This window comes from Sturnira hondurensis, unplaced genomic scaffold, assembly GCF_014824575.4.
Source record: "Sturnira hondurensis isolate 20B ecotype Veracruz unplaced genomic scaffold, ASM1482457v3 Scaffold0025370, whole genome shotgun sequence".
Taxonomy (NCBI): domain Eukaryota; kingdom Metazoa; phylum Chordata; class Mammalia; order Chiroptera; family Phyllostomidae; genus Sturnira; species Sturnira hondurensis.
Genome location: NW_028098001.1, coordinates 7290734 through 7312580, shown reverse-complemented (window position 1 = coordinate 7312580; position 21847 = coordinate 7290734). Strand labels below are relative to the sequence as shown.

Sequence of the window (21847 nt, the reverse complement as noted above, 5' to 3'; positions counted from 1 at the left end):
AGCTACCCTGTGCCCCTCTGATTCTTATACTGGTTGTCAACGTATGACCCACTGGCCAAATCCAGCCTGAAATTGGTTCATTTGGTTTTGTATGGCCCATGATCTAAGAAGGGTTTTTATAGATGAGCATTTGCAATTGATTTGGTGAAGCACTACTCTGAAGATCAATGAAGCAAAATGTTATCCCTCAAAATAATTCTATTGTTCTCAATAGCAGACTTATATTATAAAACATTGTACTCAATTATTATATTTTGAATTTGTCAAAAATTTGTTTTCTTTTATTATTTAAGTACCTATATGATAATCTTGATTTTACCTTGCAGGCTGAAAAGCTTGAAATATTTACTATTTGCGCTTTACAGAAAAATTTTGCTGATTCTTGTGTAACCTTAGCCTGAAGACTTGCAACATTAGGGATGAGGAATGAGAGGTTTGTAAAAATAGTAGAAATAGATTGAGCCTTGGGTGATGGCACCACCAGAGCAGGGCTGGGGGTCAGGATGTATGAGGGAGATGTGGTACTCCAGGGCCTGGGGTTTTATTGAATGTGTTGGACACACCCTGGTACCTGAGTGAGGGCCACTGCTCACATAGACTTGCAGGCTTAAATTGAGTTTATATAAGTTGTTCATGTTCTGCATTTAAAGTTTTATTTATTTACATTATATATTTTTTAAGATTTTTTTTTTTTAGAAAGAGGGAAAAAGAGGGAGAGAAACATCAATGTGTGGTTGACTGTCGTACGCCCCCTACTAGGGTCTGTCCTGCAACCCAGACATGTGTCCTGACTGGCAATCAAATCACAACTCTGGTTTGCAGGCTGGTGCTCAATCCACTGAGCTATACCAGCCAAGACTACATTTCAAGTTTTATAGGGCTTTATTCTTAATACTCTTTTTTTTTGAGTAACAAAGTATTTTTCTCTATAATGCTATGAGAGACAACACGAGAGGCTTATCTTTATAAAGCTATGAGAGGCTTATTTTTTTATTATGATAAAGTTTTATATTATATTTCACATTTAACACTCAATCATTCCTTTTGTTTTCTTTTTGCTGTCTTTAAATTTAGAATATACTTGGCTGTAATTTGTTTTTATATTTTCATGCTTTGCTTTTACAAGTTTGAGTTATAAAGATATGTGAAGTATGTAATTTATGACATCTCAAACTTGTAATTTATAATATCCCAAACTAGTGTCAGTCTTGCAATTGAGGCATTCCCAGGAAACAAAATCAATGCCTAACCAGTTAATATTCGAAGTCAACACAAAATGTTTTGTGTATGTGTTTTTTTATATTCAGGTAATTGTAAAGTATTGTTTTGAAATAAAATTTTAAATTTCATGGGTTTAAAAAGTTATTTCGTATTTGAAATTGGAAAACATTCTGAGATATAATGTTGATTAAATTTTATATACATTAATACTGTCTACTAAATAATATCTTTGTTGCACCTATTTTTCAGAAAATGTCAGTTTATTATTCAAGTTATACTGCCTGACAGTGATGACTCTGGTGGCTGCAACTTACACCATAGCTCTAAGATATACAAGGACGTCAGACAAGGAACTGTACTTTTCCACCACAGCCGTGTGTATCACAGAAGTTATAAAGTTATTACTAAGTGTGGGAATTTTAGCTAAGTGAGTATAATTACTTATAAGTGTGTTAAATTATTTCTCCACTTAAGGTATTTTTCATTATGAGAAAAATCAAGCTACATTTTAATATTTTTGATTGCTCTAGAGCAACGTTTCTCACTTGGGGTGATTTTGATCCCCAGGAAGTATTTTTGGTTGTCCCAATGTGGGGGGTGCTACTGGCATCTGGTGGGTAGGGACCAAGGATGCTTCTGAATCTCTTACAATGTACAGGACCGCCCTCCAATGCAAACAGCTATCCAGCCTCCAATATGAGCAGTGCCGAGACGTTGAAGAACCCTGCTATACAGCAGGGGTTGGCAAGCTGGCCTGTGGGTCAAATCAAGCTTGCTGCCTTTTTTATGTTATAACAGAGACTGTAACTCACAAAAGCTAATTTCTGTGCCATTTGACCCTTAAAAAATGTGCTGACCTCTGTTTTAGAGGAATATAATGATAATAATAGTTAACATCTTGAGTGTTTTTTGTGGTGCTAGGCACTGTGCTATATGCACTTTTCATTAAATTATCTCTTTAATCTTTGTATTTTTAGGTATATACTACAGTTACCTCCTGTTTTAGCTGTATGGTATCTGAGGTCTTCAACGTTGCGCTGCAAAGATGTGTTAGCACTGGACTTTGAATCAGTAACATTGTATGAGAATCATTTCAGCTAAGGATGCAGTGTAAAAGAGGGTTAGGAATAGGGCCTTGGAAGCGAGACAGATCTGATTCTCATCGTAGCCTCACTGTGATTATGATTTACACACATTTCTTACCTAAGCTTTAGTTCCTTCATTTTTTTTTTTTTTTTTTTTTAATCTTTAGAGGGGAAGGAGAGAGGGAGAGAAACATCAATGTATGGTTGCCTTTTGTGCATCCCCTGCTGGTAGTTAGCCTGCAAGGAACCAGTCTGCAACCCAGGCATGTGCCCTGACTGGGAATCGAACCGCGATCGTCTGGTTCGCAGGCCCGCGCTCAATCCACTGAGCTACGCCAGCCAGGGCTAGTTCCTTCATTTTTAATTGGAGAAAAAAGTAGGGTTATGAGAATTAAATAAAATTCTGTAGGAAATTACTGAGGGAGAGATTTATGATGTGGGGACCCATCTGAGTCATATGGGAAGGTGAGACAGTATATAGGTTTCAAGATGTGAATTGGTGACAACAAGGAACCAAAGAGGAGTAGCATGTGTTGTTGGAGTTGAGGTAGAAACAAATTACACTGAAATTTTATTTGACAAATATTTATTACGTGATTTCTATGTGACAGTTTTATAATATGTGCTGAATGTGCAGGTGTGAATGAAATGGATATCGTTCCTGCTTGATTGGAATGTAAGTTTAATGGACAAGACAGAAAATCAGTAAATACACCTGTGATTACAAGTAATCTTGTGGGAAAAATATTGTAAACATGGCTTGGGGAGGGGGAAAAGAATAGAAAAACAAATTGAGGCCAAATGGTGGAAAGCTTTACTATATTTGAGTTTAAAATTTATCTCACAGGCAGAAATACTGTGGCATCCTAACTTCTTAGGTTGCAAATAAGGTAAAATCTCAGACCTTTCAGTTCCGTAACAAAATTCATTTTTATTGATATTTGGCTTTCATTAAGGGATTCTTCACTTTGGATAATGTCAGCTAGATGAAAGACCTTATTGTACCTTTAAAAGGAAGAGTTCCAAAGGCAAAGGTCTCTATGTTTAATATTTCAGAACTGTTTCCGTATAACAACCTAAGAGGTACCAAATTAATGAAGTCTTAAGGTCTAATTTCTTTTAAAATAAATATAGGGTTGTTGGAGGAAGAGAGATAGGGCTACACATTTCTACTTTTTATTTCTTAAGTTCTGTAGGAAATTGTTCTTTAACTGTTGAGAATTAAAAAAAAGCAATGTGCAAAAGGAGCAAGAGACCTTTAGTGTAACTCAGCAGTTGGCCTGTCTTCTGCCAACCCACCTGCACTGATTTTTTTTCTGTTTTGATGTTTTTCTAGCTTTGTATTGTAATAGTGTATAGTATTTCCAGTTTTTCAGCTATTCAGTTATGGGTATGGTCAGTTATACTTTGTTATGCGGAAACTGATTTGAAATTATATTAAAATACAAGTACAAAAATTTCAATAATTTCTCACAAAAGTCAAATAATGATGTTGAAATAACAAGTTTAGAAAACCAGTTGTGTACTATATCAGCATCATTATCAATAACTAGTTGCTGTTTCTGACACCAGCATAATGTACAGGCTCTTTGTGGACACTTACCTGGAAAGTACACAAAGACCAAGGACAAGAGGAAAAATTAAAGAAGTATGATTACAGAGTCTTGGTGGTTGGCATTTCATACTATGTGGCTAACAAGAATTTGGTTGTGAAGAAGACTCATTTAATACATTTAAAACACAAGGAGTTTCTAACTGGAAAAAGCACTGGAAAAAGATTATAAAACATGAAAAAAGTGCAGTGCACTTGAAATTACTAAATTTTAAAATGAATATGATTTTTATGGAGAAATGATGGCAAATTTTTATGTATTTATTAAAATCACATTGGTAGAAACTGTATACTTTTATTCATAATAAAAATATTTTATTTCTTGGAATAAAGAGTTTACTTTTAAGAAGACATCTATGAAAACATTAATTTCCTAGAATGATAAAAGTGAAAGATATAGCAGAATTATTTCAGCCTATGAGGTAGCAGATGGGTAGCTACAAAATTAAATGGAAGACCATTGTGATTGCTTCTTCAGCTTCTTCAACAACATGTGAGGAGTCAATTGATTTAATTAAACTAAAGCACGGCCACCAGCTTGGGAAAGATAGATACCCAGTGAAAATGTTGAAAGTTGATTCTAGGTCTGGGAAGGACAGGTGGTTTGTGATAATTCATCTGAAGCAGTGTGGAATAGGGAAAAGATGAATAAAGTCCATGGCCAGTGTATTGGGCCACTGAGAATGAATTGAACAATGAGTCGCAGCAAATTAAAGAGCCTAGAACTTTCCATATGTCTTTTCTGTTTTGTTGTGTGAAGTTTGCAACAAAGTAAATGATTTTCCAGATATTCTCCATGCAGTTGCTTTGTACACATATTAAAATTAGTAATTAAAAAAGTAAGTGAATCAAAGGCAAGTAGGATATTATATAGCTTATCAAAAAACACATGTTGGATGTCAGTGCTTTATCTGCTCTTTGAGTTTAAAGAGCAAATAGACTTTTTGATGGAGAAACTTCTAAATATCAAAAAAGTTTGTTATTTGAAAAAATTTTGAGTTGATTTGTTATACACAAAGTTAACTAAAATTGATTTCATATTTTTGAATTTATATTTGTTTGAAAATTCTTTACCACATGATGTTGAACTAATTATTTTCATAGTAGAAGCAATACTTCTCTCATCTGAGGAAAGGTTGACAATTTCAAGATATTGTGGGAGAATGTGAAAGAATTACATTAGTAATAACAAGATTTAGACTTGAAAAATCTCATCAGAGAATAAAAAATTAGTTTTTGATGATTAAAAATGTGTTTTCGCTATATTTCCAGGAAAACAAAGTTAATGTAAAAATTAGAAAATATATTATTAAATTCTTATTTCAAATTTTTAGAGAATGACAGAAAAAGAGGAATAAACTAGAACTACTAATTAAATGGAAAAACTATTAAAGGAAGTAAATGCTTCTTCTTCCCATTCTTTACCCCATGATGAAGGATAACTATAGAGTTGATACAAATATTACTGCAGAACTTTAATTTTATCTGAACTATGCAAAACTTACCCTCATTATAGACCAATCTGTTTGGCTGCTTATTTAGTATGGTCTCTTTAGTAATGCTCTTTCTTTGCTTAGTAATATGTTTAGTCTTGGGTAGTTGTTAAAGTTGAGTACATGTCATTTTATAGCATGTGGAGATGGGGGCAGAGGCTCAGGAAATTCCTTGGAATTCATAATGTCTTGCTTATAATTAAGGTGGACTTACAGATAAACATATATCACCGCCACATCCAAATAATATGTGTTTCATTACCGCCAAGCATTTTAAACATATAGTCATGCTGTGTCTGTTTCAATATATTGTTTAAAAGATGTAGTGGGATCGTCAGCTTCCAGTATAGTTGAAAACCAAAAAGGCATAGTTCTGTCCTCATGGAACTTATAATTTAGTGGAGAACCAGCTATTTAAGCAAATATTCAATAAATAATACATTTGTGGTGTTAAGCGTAATTAGAGGGTGCTGTAAATAAGTATAATAGAGGGCCTCTTTTTGGATGGGGGCTTTCTCTCCCTAGATGTTACATTTAAACCTTGACCTGAAGATGAGTACAAGACAGGCAGGAAAAGAGCAGAGAGAAGACAAAGACAACAGTGTGATTGAAGTCTCTGAGTTTTAAAGAATAACAAATTAGTGTGCCTGGACTGTTGTGAGTGAGGAGGGGAGAGGTCTGCAGGCTATCAAGAGCAACCCTATGGGCTTATAAAGGATGTTGGATTTTCACCTCCAGTGAATTAGGAAAAATCACTGGTTTAAATCAGTGACTAACAGACATGGTAGTCCATTTCACTCTAAGTCACTTTAAGGCTTTTGCAGAGAATTGGATCGGAAGGGTGCCAGAGCTGGAAGTTAGGAAGCTTAGAGGCCATAAACAGTGATAAAGAGAAGCAAATTTTGTTTTGGAAGTGGAATCTCTAAGGCATGAGTGGTGGGTTTGGTACACAGTTAATTCTTTTTTCTTTTGGCTTAAATTATATTTTATTGATTATGCTATTACAGTTGTCTCAATTTTTCCCTCTCTGCTCTCCTCCACTCAGCAGCCCCTCCCCCCACCATTATTCATGTCCATGGGTCATGTGTATAAATTCTTTGGCTACTCCATTTCCTATGCTGTACTTTACATCCCCATGGCTATCCTGTAACTACCTATTTGTGCTTCTTAATCCTTCCACCTCTTCACCCATTTCCCCAAACCCTTCTCCCATCTGGCAATTGATTCTTATTATTCTGTAAAATCACCACACAGTAATATTCTCTAAAGTCACCACAGACACTGAATTAGTGAATACTGAACTATTGTTCCTAGGGGAAATACAGGGTTAGGTTCCAAGGAGCCTTTGGTTACATCTTGTCAACTGATGTGTATAACCTTGTTTTATATGTGTTTCTGTTCAAAGACACCTTGCTTAATATATACTATTGATTCACTAGCACTGAACTCACAGCCAACTGTTGCTGGACAGGGGTTTGGCCCTGAGCCAGTCTGCCTAGGGCCAGCTGTAGTGTGTGGGTTCTTGACTTGGTGTAGGAAAGATTTCACAACACAGTCTAGTTTACTGTGAGGATACACTTATCAGAGCTGGGACAGTGAGACAAGGGAGGGACTGGCATAGAGGAAGCAACGAGAGAGCCTAGGCTGTGCTGCTTAGCTCACTGGGAAGTCAGAGAAAAGGGGCCTTGGGGACAGGTGTAGGGGATTAGCCTTGGACAAACTAAGTATTTGTTTGTTTGTTTGTTTGTTTTTGAGACAGGGAAAAAAGCAGATTTGAGGAAAGAGGATATGCTAGTGGGCATAGAGAATAGGCAGTTGAATTAATGGGTCCAGAACTCAGAAGAGGTTAAACACTGGAGAAATAAATATGGGAGCCTTATCCCACAAAAGTATTTAATAACGAGATTAGAAGAACTATTAAAAGAGTGATCTTGTAAAAGTATTCCCATTTTCATTGTCTTTTGATGCCATATACATTAAAGATTATTGTTTTCTGGACTAACCAGAAACCAGAGAACTAACATAAAAAGGACACACAGAATAGTTGTATATTTAGACAAGCGGAAGTCAGCTTGTTTAAGAAGTAACAGTCAGTCTGATTTGAATCAGTATCCAAGAATTTTGTAAGAGTTAAATTAAGCAGGCTAGGGTAAGTGTAACTTCACTCAAGTGCCCAAATTAGGCAAATCAGAATTTTCAAGTCCCCAAAATTAAAGCAGAGGCAGTTGTAGCTCCAGGGATCTTGGTGAGCTTTTGGGAGACCTAAAGTCTAGTTACTCATCTTTCGTGTGAGAGCTTTGAGCCTGGAAAGGGAATGATTAATAATAATGAATAATTATTAGTTGTTCATTAATAATCTTTGACTAATAAATTCGACCTAACCAAATATAAAAGCACGGCTCCAGACCCATGTTTTCAGTGACAGGCCAGCCTCTGTCAGGGTTTGAGGAGGTTTGGAGTTTCTATGCCTAGGGAGTCCTACTTGACGGAACTCACAGTGGCAATCTGGGTCAAATGGCTGAGACCATCTCTGGTTTTTTCCTTCCTCTGCCCCAGGGAAGGAGTAGCAGGGTTGCATCCCTGAAGCAGGAGTATCCTGATGTTCGCAGTATCAGATTGTAAGACCTTTGCTTGCTAAACCACTACAAGATGATAACTTTTTTAACCACAGATCTTTTCTTTGACCTACTTATTTACAATATTTTAGAAAGAACTAGTTAAAAAATGATGAAAAGAACTGACTTGAAAATTTTCTCCCTGATGTGTTTAGGATTTTTAGCTTCCTAGAGATACAAACTTGCTTCAGTGAAGAGTGCCTGATATATATCAGGGCAACAAAGGTCATGGACTTCATTTATATTTCTTTAGAAAAAAGTAAAAACACTGCTTTCACCATAACGTGAAAAGAACAGAAGGCAGAGAAATGGCACACCGTGGTGAGGTCTCCAAGAAAACTGGGCAATAAATTATGAGGAAAATGCTTAAAATATATCATCGTTATATATAATGTTATAAGTTAAAAATTGCCTTAGAAAAAACAGGATAATGTGTTTTTGGACTATTGTGAAAAATGAGGTTTTGAAATCCTAATGAGCAGGTATCTAACTTCTTTTTTTGTAGAAAGCAAGTAACTACACTTTAGGATCCCGACTGTTAATCACTGTCAAAATGTGTTATGTAAAGTGACAACCACCCTCTTTTAAAGATCGCAGCAACTAACTCTGCTGCCCCCAGACATTCAGGACTGTTGCTATTGAGCGTGGCAAGCTGCCAGAGTGATGGTGTTAAGGAAGTGTTCTTTCCCGTCTCCCCTTAAAAAACAGGTGAGGGAAACATACAGGTAAATACAGCTAAGTTTCATTTCATTCTTGTACCTCTATTTTAGCTGTAGCTATTATTTCATATTCCGTGATGAGAAATTTTAGGCTGAGGGAAGTGGTAATTTGCCAAAGGTACCTAGAACATGACTGCAGACACAGGGTTAGAAGTCAAGTTCCCTGAGCTCTCATTTTCAAATTATGAGTCAGAACAAATGATTAAGCAATTTTTTGATTAGCTAGGACAAAGATAAACACTTAATAGCACTGTTAGATATCTCAATAATTTTCAGTAATTTTATTTTTCCTTATTTTAAGTTTTTATTCCCCCATGTTAACATTTTACCATGTATGTTTTATATTTTTTGTAAATATGTATTTGTATGTGTGTGTATAATTTTTTCTGAACTGCTTGAGAGTAAGTTTTACACAAGATGCCAATTTGTCCCTAAATTCTTTAGGGCATATTCCCTAAAAACAGGACATTTTTGTACATAACCACAAAATGTCAACAGTGAGATCTCAGTATTGATACAGTATTATCTAATTCACAGACCTTAGATAACTCTGCCAACTGCCCACTAATGTCCTTTAATAGTAAAATAATCACACTTGACATCTAGTTGTCGAAGCTGTAGCTTCCTTACATCTAGTACAGTTCCTTCATATTTTTTCATGTCTTTGACATTATTGAAGATCATAGTTCATTTATTTTGTAAAATATTTTTCAGTTTATATTTATTGTTTTCTTATGATTAAACTTACGGTTGCTCTTTTTTGGTCAGGATACACCACAGAAATGATGTGTCCTCAGAGCAGGGCAGCATGAGACACAATATCTATTTGCCCCATCATTGGTGATTTAACTTTGGTTTCTTGATTAAAGTGGTGCCTGCCAAGTTTCTCCATGTAAAGTGACCAATTTTCTCTTTGTAATTAATAAGCATCTTGTAGAGAGATACTTTCAGACTAGGTAAATATCCTGTTTCTCATTACACTTTCACTCACTAGTTTTATTGCCCATAATGTTGCCAAATGGTAATTTCCTAATTCCATCACTCTGTACATTTATTAGTTGGCATTCTACTCAAATAAGCTTCCCCCTATATTCCCTGCACCCTAGCATAGGTTCATGGATTATTTTATTGTATGGGCTGGAACCATCATTATCATTCTTTTGATCCAGAAATTGTTGCAGATTTGGACAGCAGGATCTTCGAGTTTCTTCCTGTTTCTTTCCCTTCCTCCCTATTTTCATTAGTCTTTGAGCTGTTTCTTTTTAGTGCAACAAGATGTCCAAGACTCATCTTGTATTTTCCCTGCTCCAACTCTGAAATCATACATTTCTCCAAGGAGCCTTCAAACCTTGTTCCTTTTTTTTCTTTTCGGGCTGATATTTAGAAACCAGAATCTAGACACTAGGTGTGCACATTGCTTTTCGGGTATCATTGCTTCTAGGCCCTTTCAGCAGACAGAGCTAGGAAGTATGCGTGTATATGTGCATGCATAACACACCTATCTATCTGTGTATGCATATATACACTGTGTGTGACTATGAGTTATATATTGTTTGATACCTATAATTCTGATCCAAAACCACAGTTGATTTTAACCTTACTTTTTGTATTTGCTCCTTTCTTCATTGGTGATGTCTGGCTCCCATTATCCTCAAGATATTTACTGATTTGCTCAATCCTAGAATGCATCAGTAGATTTAGAATTTCTAACATACAGCTGTGAAAAAACAAACCTACTAAGTTCAGTATTGTGTATAGTTATTTTTGCCTTTAGTTTTGGAGCATATAATAAAAAGATTTTTAGAATACCTGGATTCTTTTCCTGCTTCAGTGTAATTTTGTAATTTAAAAAGCTGACTTTTGGGGGGAGGTTTCTGCTAGTAATTATTTTTTGAGTTGTCCCATGCTTGTTGATATTACTTATAATTTTCAATAATTTTTGGAATGTAAAAATATACTTATTTGAATGAGAACTTAGAATTGCAAGAAAATAAGGAGTGTGGGGAAGAATGAATGGAGAGCTATTTCGATAAACAAGGTTTAAGGTTTTCGTGATCTAATTGGTGAGTTTTAGTTAGGTGCACTGTGTGTATATACACTAGCTTCACTTTATTTTTTCACATGTATTTTATCTTAGAGATTGTTCCATGTCAGCCCTAGAAATCTTTCTCATTCTTTTTAAGAGCTGCTTTGCATTCCGCTAAATGGATCATATATACCCGTCTCCATTGATGGGCTTTGGGTCGTTTTTAGTCTTCTGCTATGATGAAGATGACGTGATTATCTTTTTACATATATAGTTGTGTACATATGTGATTAGATAAGATCACTTTTAAATTGAAAACGGGCCCTGGCTGGTGTAGCTCAGTGGATTGAGCATGGGCCTGCGAATCAGAGGATCGTTGTTCGATTCCCAGTCAGGGCACATGCCTGGGTTGCAGGCCAGTTCCCAGCAGGGGACACATGAGAGGCAACCATACATTAATATTTCTCTCCCTCTCTCCTCTTCCCCTCTAAATATAATTAAATAAAATTTTAAAAAAATAAATTGAAAACGGAACTACTAAATCCTGTTTGGGTGAGGGGGAGCAGATCAGTAGTTTGAGGTTAAAAGCTCTTAGGTGAATAGCTAATTTTTTAAATCTTTGAATTATAAATTACCAATTTCAAAATTATAATCTGATTGAAAAATAAAACAGCACAACATTTAAAATATTTAGATTTTCATAAAAATAATTATTACTACAATTCACAGGAAAATTACTGCTTACCTGTATGCTTTACTTAAACCCTGTCGTAGCTGACAGTTTTGATTTAGTCATTTGTGGTATGAAGAAAAGGAAATGAAAACACATTCATACCTTAGAACAAAGTCAACTTTTTTTGTTTGCTATTCACCAGAGTTTATAAAGACTAAATAAACCTACCGGAATGTATAAATGTACATATACTTTGGGTGTGTTTAGTAATAAACCAAGTATATCTTAAATCTTTGAGCCACTACCCAAATAAGGCTCGAGATAATTATTTTACTATTTCAAGTATTAGCTAGAATAATTAATGTAGCTATCATATACCTAGGTTGTAGATTATTGAGCCCTATTCTGTTTCTTTGCTGAGTTTGCATGTTGACGGCCCCTTTTGTACCCATGCTGTAGTGGGTGTAGGGACATGAGGAGGAAGTAAAAGTCATGTACCTCATATGATGGGTATTTTGTCTTCAGATGACCTCATTATTGGTTTTTATACCTAGTCTTAAAGTCTTTTATGTAAATTAATTATACTTTGCTGATGATACAAAATTTGTGAACAAAATTTAAATTTCTTAAGCTCATGAGTAACTTTTGCTGTGTTCCATTTTGCACAGTGCCTTGGTAACCTGGCCAGGGATTTTATGCCTCCTTACTAGTTCTCATCAGAGCAGGAGCTGGAAGAATGTCTACTTTTGACCAAACATGGGTCAGAAATAATTGGTTTCATTTCGGCTATTTGATAGGAAATTTGGGGGTGTGGGGAGGCAGCCTTAGAATATCTGCAATCAACATGGAGCTTCAGTTTTTTTCAGGTAACAAAAGGCTGTATGTAGATTCTATTTTGGTGATAAAAATCAAATTATTTAACTAGGAAATTTAATGGGAAATACTACATCCATAAAAATTAGTATATGCTTTTTGACTATGCATGCTCTTCCTCTTATCTAGGAATATCATTTATAGAATTAAATTTAATAAATTTGTTTTTAACAAAAGGTCTTCATTAAAGTACTTGTGATTTTATTTCTAAGAAAATATCAGGGCACAAAAGTAGAAGGAAAAAATGGCCTTTAAAAATGTATTTATTTCAGAGGGAGAGAGGAACATTGATTTGTTGTTCCACTTATTTATGCATTCATTGGTTACTTCTTGTATGTGTCCTGACCGGCACTGATACACAACCTTGGTGTATCAGGATGATGCTTTAACCAACTGGGCTGCCCAGCGAGAGCCTGGCATTTGGTTTGTGTGTGTGTGTGTGTGTGTGTGTGTGTGTGTGTGTATGTGTGTGTTTAAGATTTTATTTATTTATCTTAGAGGGGAAGGGAAGGAGAAAGGGAGAGAAATATCAGTGTATGGTTGCCTCTCATGCGTCCCCTGCTGGGAACTGGCCTGCAACCCAGGCATGTGCCCTGACTGGGAATCGAACCTCGATCCTCTGGTTCTCAGGCCCGCGCCCAATCCACTGAGTTACACCAGCCAGGTTATGTGTTACTATTTATATTCAAGGCTGTAGTATATTTAGAATTGATAATTTATTTTTGCCTATTTAATGGTAAAAGAGAAGTATTGATGATTACTAGATTTTCCTGGAAGATATTGCTGTTACTTTCTTTAAAACTGTAGTGGGTAAAGCTGAATATTAGCTTTCAGAGCTGTATTATTAACACATATGTCCAATTAAGCAGGATTTAATCTGATTAATACTGAAATAATTTATCTCCTCCTTTAAAACTTTGTGTGTACTAAGATTTCCACACATTCTTCTTTCTTATACCTCCTAATTTTCTTTATTCTACTTTCTGAGGTTTTCCTATTATTCTTGGGCTTTTGTTTTATAAGTTCTTTTTAGTATCCTCTGCTATTTTTGTAACTTATTTTACAATACCTTACTTATTTATAATTATATAATACTGCTGTAATTCTAAGGTACTGCAGTGAAATGAGCTTTCTGGTAGTTAGCGTTCTGTTATAGCTTGGCTTCTCTAATACCCACATTAGCAAAGGAATCAGAAAAATACCCACGGCTTTCCTGGCAGTGAAGTAGTAGCTCCTAAGCAATGAACAAAAAAGTGATGTAGTCAGAACAGCCAAAGACCTAAAGGTTAATTCAACATACTACTTTACTGGTTTGTCACATTGCAGGAAAGGAGCAGATTGGCTGGTGATGTCTCACAGCTCTTTCTTTTTATGTGAAAGCTGGAAAGTGTGGGAGAAGAGATAAGAGGAGAAAAGTGACAGGGAGAAAAGGGGCGAGGGCAACCTTGGTTATGTGCAGGTATGATTATTAGAAATAGCACTTAGGTCCTTAAGCAGCCCACATTCTTACAGGGTGAAAAGTATCAGTGATAAAGAGAACAACTTCTTTCAGCCAAAAATTAATTCGATACCATGGAAAGTATCATCTCTAATGGACGAAGGTAAAATGGCATTGCTCATAGCAGAGGATTAGAAAAAGGACAGATGGCCACTATAGTAGAGTCTGGGGTGTCTTATGTGGAAGATAAATGGACATGGAAGGAAGTAGAATGTGGAAGATGGGTACAAATGGGTCCCTCTCAGTAGCTCCTTGGGGAAGCATGCTGAAGGTATATCAGTGTATGTCAGTATTTTAGAACATTAATAGTATAGTACAGTGAAAGCAGTGTCCTGTACTTCCCAGAATCTGTAAGATTTATTATCTGTATCATATGATTGCTTACTAGTGAGAATTATGACATTAAGGAAAATGTTCAATTATGTTTCTAACACATCACCATATTAATGTGGTTAGACCTCTGATCATTTAATATTTTTTTCTTTAGTTTTATAATTGAGGGAAAACATTCTTTGAAAAGTTCTTTATACTCTGTTTAAGATGTTGAGGAAGTATATGGGACATGTTAGATTTGCATTAAAAGTAATTTAAAAAAAAGAATGTCAATGTTTAAAGGGCTCATCTTCAGATACCTGGAAATCCCTACAATGTAAAATTTCTCAGCAGAGTCATCTTTTTGGTATTCTTTCCTTTATTGGATGGAGTTCACTGTCTCCCACCAAGCTGTGTTATTTTCAACATATAGATTTACCACGTGTTGTGGAGTGGGTTGAATTTGGCACCAGAGGAAGGTCTATCTGTAACTAAGAAAGGTGTCTTTTGTTCCTGTGGCCTAGGCCAAATTTCCTGTCTCTCTTAAGCATGTTCTTGGGGGCTGGGGTGTTGTACACAGATGGGATGGGCATAGCTAGTCAGTTTAACATTATGGGCTTTATGCTCCCCCTTAGAACATTAGTGATTATTTTTGTAGGTAAAGTATGTTAACCAAAATTAGAGGCTTATTGCAACTATAGAAACTTTGGGTTGAAAGAGGTCAACAAGTTATTATGGTCCTCTTAAGGTTATTGTGAATTGTAGTTAGGACCCTTTTAATCAAGTACTTTTTTTGGTGTTGATGCTTATTATAAAATGTTGTTTTATTTCCATGAAATAAGTAAACTGATTTTACAATGGGAGAAATAGTGAGATTATATAGTTCCTCCTGAGGAAAAATAAGAATAGTTAAGAGCATGCATAATCAATATGCAGTCAAATAGTGAACTTTATAATCATTATATAGTTTATTTTTGTTGGTATTAGTAAATTATTGATTTCCTGCAAAATTACAGATATGTACTTGGGTTTTATGGGAATTTGCTTAAAGATTTATTGTCTACTATACTTTGTAAGTACTGAGCTAATTTGTAAATGATATTGACAAGAATCCATCAATTCCTATCCCAAGTAACTTCCATTGGCTACCAAAGCCTTTTTCTTTTTCTTGCAATTTAAATCTATTGTAATTTTAAAAAATTTAAAAATGGATATGCAACCCAATTAAAAATAATCATGGTAAACTTGATGTAATAGCAGTTAAAGCTCTAGGGATTAGATTAAAATTTTATAGGTAATGTCCACACTTAGAGTTTCTTGTCTCTTATTTAATATACTCAAAAAGTCTGAAACTCTGATCAGAGGTTGATTGATGATGGTAAACCTAATTGTTTTTGTATTTTCCCAAAGAGAACTTACACTTATTTTTTAATGTAATTGTTGCTCTGTTCCTTTTAATAAATCTAAAATTACTTGAAAATTATAAAAAGATAAGTTTGCTCAATTATACGAATGGACTTATAGCTATCCTGTGTATGAAGAATTCTTATCAAAGGGATGCTCTTTCATTCTATTCCTCAACTCCTTCTCATTTCCCTCTTTTGTTTTCAAAGAGAAACCGGTAGTCTGGGTAGATTGAAGACGTCTTTAAGGGAAAATGTCTTGGGAAGCCCCAAAGAACTGATGAAGTTGAGTGTGCCCTCACTAGTGTATGCTGTTCAGAACAACATGGCTTTCCTAGCTCTTAGCAATCTGGATGCAGCAGTGTACCAGGTAAGTGGAAGAAATGATGATGAAAAGACCAGAGTCTTAAAAAATGTTTTTGTATGGTAAAATTCTTTTTATTAACCCTTTATCACACCAAATGTTTTCCTTGATAATTCTATTAATTGTATCAGAAATAGTTGTGTCACTGAAATACAGAACATGCTGACAGGGTCCAGAGGGGAGAGGGGAGAGAATCACAGGGGAAAAGGGGAAGGACTCACATGAACAAGTATAAAGGACACATGGACAATAACTAAGGTGGGGGGCAGGGATGGGAGGGAGGTGGGGAGCACTGGGCGGGGGCAGGGCTGGGAATACAAGAAAGAAAACTACTTGAACAAGAGTTAAATAAAAAAAATAAAAAAAATAAAAAGAAATAGTTGTGTCAGAGACTAATGTTAACTAAGTTCATTAATTTATTATTTTGTTTCTAGGTGACTTACCAATTGAAGATTCCCTGTACTGCTTTATGTACTGTTTTAATGTTAAACCGGACACTCAGCAAAGTACAGTGGATTTCCGTTTTTATGCTGTGTGGTGGAGTTACACTTGTACAGTGGAAACCAGCCCAAGCTACAAAAGTCATGGTAAGGCACAAAATGGTTACCATAACTAAAATAGGAAACTTCCTGTGTCTTACACACTTTGGTCACGTTGATGAATGTAGCATAAGTATGTTTCTTTGATTGAAAATAATCTTTGCCCTATAGATAGGTTTTTTAATCCCCTTATGATATATATTAAAAGTGATGTAACTATTGGTTTCCTTTCTTTTTAGAGGGGAATATGCATAAAAATATGTTAGAGATGGAAGGCATATTAATGTTATCCATTCCCTTCATTTTATGGATGATGAAATTGAAGTCCAGAGAGGTGAAGTAACGTGTCCAAAGTTATAGTTAATAGCTACCTGCGACTAAAATTGTGACAACTTCTATATAATGAGTGCACGTTCGAAACTTCGAGGCCTCTCTTAGACATTTTCTCAGAAACAATGGGCAAGATTTTGTCTGTCTAATTTTCACCCCCTACCTCATAAAAGTTTTTTAATCTTTTTGCATACACTCCCATTGTCAGTGATAGGGATTAGAGGGAGTAGTATTTTTACTGATAATTGTAATTAAAATAGGGCAAAAAGTATACTTGACTTATAATTTTTAGTTTGCTAAAAGTTAAATGTTAAGGTACATACCTGATTTTAAAAAGTTATATTCTTTAATCAGTTATTTTCCTAAAGAGCAGTAGGAAGTGGAACTCTAGTGAATGACTTTCTGAAAGTTATTAGTTTCCTTCTACAACTGAAGACTGTCTTCAACTTTTAGTAAGTGAAGTTCTCTTAGGAGTACAAGGCGTCTGGGGAGAGAAGGAGAGGTTGTGAAAACAGGGAGCCAGTTCTTTTTTGTTACAGATACTTACTCTCTACTTCAGTGGAGATTTTTTCCACCAGAAAAATGAGTTTTAGATTAATATTTATTGTCTTCATCTGTTTAAACATGCTTTTACTCCTGGTGACATTTCAAAAAACTGATCAAATATGCACTGCACATTTAATTCCGTTGCAGACCTACAGAGAAATAATTTGTTGGGAAGTCAGGCAAATATGTAATTATAAGTTAAATGTGAATTTTATAAATAATATTGGGTTGGCCAAAAAGTTCATTTGGTTTTTTCTTTTCTTTTTCTTTTTTTAAATATATTTTATTGATTATACCATTACNGTTGTTCGTGCCTGTTCCATAGCAGGATCAGAGCCCTAAAATGTTCACTAGAACAGGGCAACTCAGTTGCTGGGTTGTGACGTTGTATGTGGGGGCGGGGTCAAAGAGCGACAATGGCTCTCACCAGTATTGCAGGGCAACTAAGTCGCTGGGTTGTGACGCTGTATGTGGGGGTGGGGTCAAAGGGGGACTATGGCGTCCTTTCCGCTGCCTGCCGCCATGGCCCTCACCAGTGCCGCAGTTGCTGCCATCACCTGGCCCACACGTTTCGTCCCACTGCTCGCGAATGTACCACCACCGTCAGCCCTCGCCCCCTGGGGCCTGCGCGGTCTGTCTCACTGTGCGCGAATATGCGCCCGTGGTCTGCCCCGCACCCCAACTGGTTCCCATCTGCCTGCGCGCCTGGGTCGGGGGCCCTGTCCTGTCCAACCCTGCTCGCTGCTGGCTCCACCCCTCTTACCGTCCCCGTTGAACGGTTAGATGTAGTTGGACTTCCGTATAATTTAATTTTCTGTCCTTTGGTTGTGTCTTTGTTTCTCCAAACCTTTGTTCTATTCAAACTTGGTTGTGGGAGAAGGCACAGTGTTTCCACCTATGCCTCCATCTTGGCGGAAGTCCTCATTTGGTTTTTTTCTGTAAGATGGCTCTAGTAGTGAGTGCTTAGTTGCCTTTAACTTCATTTGAAACAATTTTGTTAGATTGTATTGTGACAGCTGTCATATCAATGTGCATTTAAAAAATGTAATCAAAATTGGTGAATTTTTGTATAGCCATTTTAATAGTGAAGATGGGGGGGAGCACGGGGGTGGGATGGGGATGGGAGTAATAAACAGAAAGCTGTACTTGAAAAATAATTAAATAAAAAAATTGGGAGAAAAAAATTAAAAAAGTAGTGAAGATGGAAGAAAATATGCAATATTTTCTGCACATTATGCTTTATTATTTCAAGAAAGGTAAAAAAAACACAAAAAAGATTTGTGCAGTGTATAGAGAAGGTGCTGTGACTGACTGAATGTGTTACAGCCCCATAGTAGGGTAGGTCAGTTGAAGTTGATAGCCATCAAATCATTAATTGAGAACAATCAATGTTTAATCACTGGGAGATAACTGACATACTCAAAATATCCAGATTAATAAAATTATTGGTGAGAATGAAAAATGTGTCTTTCATTTTACAGAAAAAAACCATACAGACTTTTTGGCCAACCCAATACCTCACACCATTAGAGATGTTAGGTCCACTCCCGTGGGTAATGTATGTGAAAAATACAATAAACTAAAGCAGAGTCTAGGGCAGCTTATTTTACTTTTGGACTCTTTTAGAACAGTGATTTTCTTTTATTTATTTATTTATTTATTTATTTATTTATTTAGAGGGGAGGGAGGGAGAAAGAGAGGGAGAGAAACATCAATGTGTGGTTGCCTCTCATATGTCCCCTGCTGGGAACTAGCCTGCAACCTAGGCATGTTCCCTGACTGGGAGTTGAACCAGTGATCCTTTGCTTCACAGGCCCGCACTCAATCCACTGAGCTACATCAGCCAGGGCTAGAATAGTGATTTTCAACTGCTGTGTTGTGGCACACGAATTTTTAAAACATGCAATACCTGACTATTTAGCTTAGGGCACTGACTTCTTTTCCCTGAGATTGTCAAATAAAAACATGACAACAGTCAACACAAGAATAGCTGTCCAGTGTGAATGAATCAAAATTATATGTTTTTTTGTTCGATTGACAAAAAATGTATTTTTGGTGTGCTGCAGAATTTTGGTAATTAGTTTATGTGTGCCGTGAGATGAAAAAGGTAGAAAATTGTTGTTCTAGGAAGTTCTTTCATACTTTAAACAGAGTTTGGCTTCCTGTAACTGTCTCTCATTGTCTTTGTTCTTGTCAGTATAACTCAGATTCCTACAAATTCCCATATATCCTCTGAATGTTTGAGGAAAGTGTCACGTCTCTACTTTCTAAGTCCTTTTTTCCTCCCTGAGACAACCTTGTGGTTTCACCTCTGTGGTATCCAGAGACTTCCTGATCCCTGCCTCTTGCCCCAATACTTCCCTGTATTTCTTTTCTAGATGTATTCCACATTATCTCTAGATGTTGACTAGAGTGTGAGGGATAACTTGCTAATTACTTTGTTTGTTCTAAGTACCAGAGACTTGTTAAATCAGCATAAGATTATTTTTTGAGGGGGTGGGGAGAGGATATCCATTTTATAACTGATTACACACAACTACATGTAGTTGTTTCACACAAACAGTTTATCTCAAATGTGTTTTGTTCAGTGGGCTTCTTCTACAGCAAAATGCAGGATGTGTTTATATTTATTAAACTTAGCTTTGGGTCATTTTTTTAGGCCTTTGAGGTCTTCCCAGTCCTTATCCATTATTAGCTTTTTCTTTGAGTATTATGCTTTGTACAGATTTGACAAATATGTCTTGGGTTGTCACTGAAAATTTTAGACAGGAAAAGACCAGCGTTCTGAGGCTGTACCATTAGACTCTGTAGCTTGACACTTTTTTAAAAGAAACATTTATTCTCTCTCAGTTTTATGGGTCAGGGACTTGAGGGTGCCTTAGCTAGGTACTTCTGGCTTGAGATCTCTTGAAGGTAGCTGTGAAGGTGTCAGGAAGGACTGCAGTCAGCTGAAGGCTTGACTGGGCCTAGAGGACGCTTCCAAGGTGGCTTGATTCATACAGTTTTGGTTGTCAGTCTAACTTGGTTGTGCTGTATGAGCATTCACTCAGCTATGTGTAGAATTGTACTATTTTTCTCACTAAATTTCTGTCTCATTCACAAAAAATATTATGCAAATCTGTCAAATTTCTTGCTAAACACTATTTATGGAATTCTTCACTACTTCTAGGAATCATTTCAATAAGGAAATGTGGTATGTCTCACTCCTAGGGAAGCCATATTGTTTTCTAGTGATGACCATTAAACTTTTTAAGTTCTTTAAGTCACCTGTTCAACCATTTTGCTAATAATCAATAATAACAGTAACAGTTGTAATCAGTTATACAGCACTAAATACCAGTAATGTTCTAAGTCACAGGTGGCAAACACAAGGCCTGCGGGCCCAATCCGGCCCTCTACCTTGTTTTATATCTGGTCCGGCACCTTGTTTCTGCCTGGCAGCAGCTCTGAGCTCCTTGTCCCTAGTTAAGGAGTGGTTACATTTATACTGTACTAAAGTTACATTGGGCCCTTTGAAGGCAACCTCAAGCCTGATGTGGCCCCCTGGTGAAAATTTGTTTGACACTCCTGTTCTTAGTGTTTTTTTTGCATTTAACTCAGTTATGCCTACAACCATGTGAAGCTGGTATTAGTTTTGTTTTGTATTTTAATTTTCATTTATTGATTTTAGAGAAAGAAAAACACTGATTTGTTGTTCAACTTCTGCATTCATTGGTTGACTCTTGTATGTGCCCTGACTGGGGATGGAACCTGCAACCTGGGCGTATTGTGGTTATGCTCTTAACCAACTGAGCATCCATGAGGGGTAAAGTTAGTATTGTTTTCATTTCCACTTTAGATGAGGAAACTGGACAAAGTTGGTTAGTCGTGTGTCCAGTCACGTTGCTTGAATCCAGGCAGTGTGGCTACAGAGCCTGTACTCTTGGAAACTGTCCTGGGCTGCCTTACCAATCACAAGCAGTGTCTATAATTTATGCAGCTTTCTTTTCTCTGCCTTTTGGAAAAAGTGGACAGTATGTGCCCAATTCATGTTTTCTAGCATGCTTCCATTCTCCATTATTGCTCAAAGACATAGTTATCAATATCTTGATTTGCTCCTTTTGTTGTCAAGATACTTTTGAATTTGTTTTAGTTAACTAGGTATTTTCATAATAGCAAACCAATGTCTTAGACTTTAGTTTCCTTTTAAATATGTTTATTATTTATTATTTAAAAGTATTATTCACAGGGGAAAAGGAAAGTAGATTTGGGTACCTGTTTTCTTGCCATTTAACAGTATAGTATCTAGCCTAAGAAACATACTCTTTTTTCCCCCTGACCTAAACATACTTTTAAAAGCCTTTTAGTATTTAAAATTATTTTTATAAGTCTATGCTTATTCTGAGTTTCCAATTTCTTGATACTAAAATTCCTGGTTAGATTCCTCTTGGTTAAGTGTACTGCAGTTCTTTTATATGTTCTTATAAAATCAGAATTTATTAAAGATGCTCTTAATTAGTAACATTAGTTTCTTTAGGTGTACATGTATTTTTACTCTT

General features: G+C 36.0%; 1 protein-coding gene across 1 annotated transcript in view; it reads left to right on the top strand.

Annotated features, from left to right (window-relative positions):
- The window catches only part of SLC35A1 (solute carrier family 35 member A1), a 34585-nt gene that overhangs the window by 5490 nt on the left and 7248 nt on the right, over positions 1-21847 (top strand). The window contains exons 2-4 of the mRNA XM_037039365.1: positions 1471-1648; positions 15741-15900; positions 16329-16481. Coding sequence (XP_036895260.1) covers positions 1471-1648; positions 15741-15900; positions 16329-16481 — 491 coding nt within the window. The remainder of the gene's footprint in view (positions 1-1470; positions 1649-15740; positions 15901-16328; positions 16482-21847) is intronic.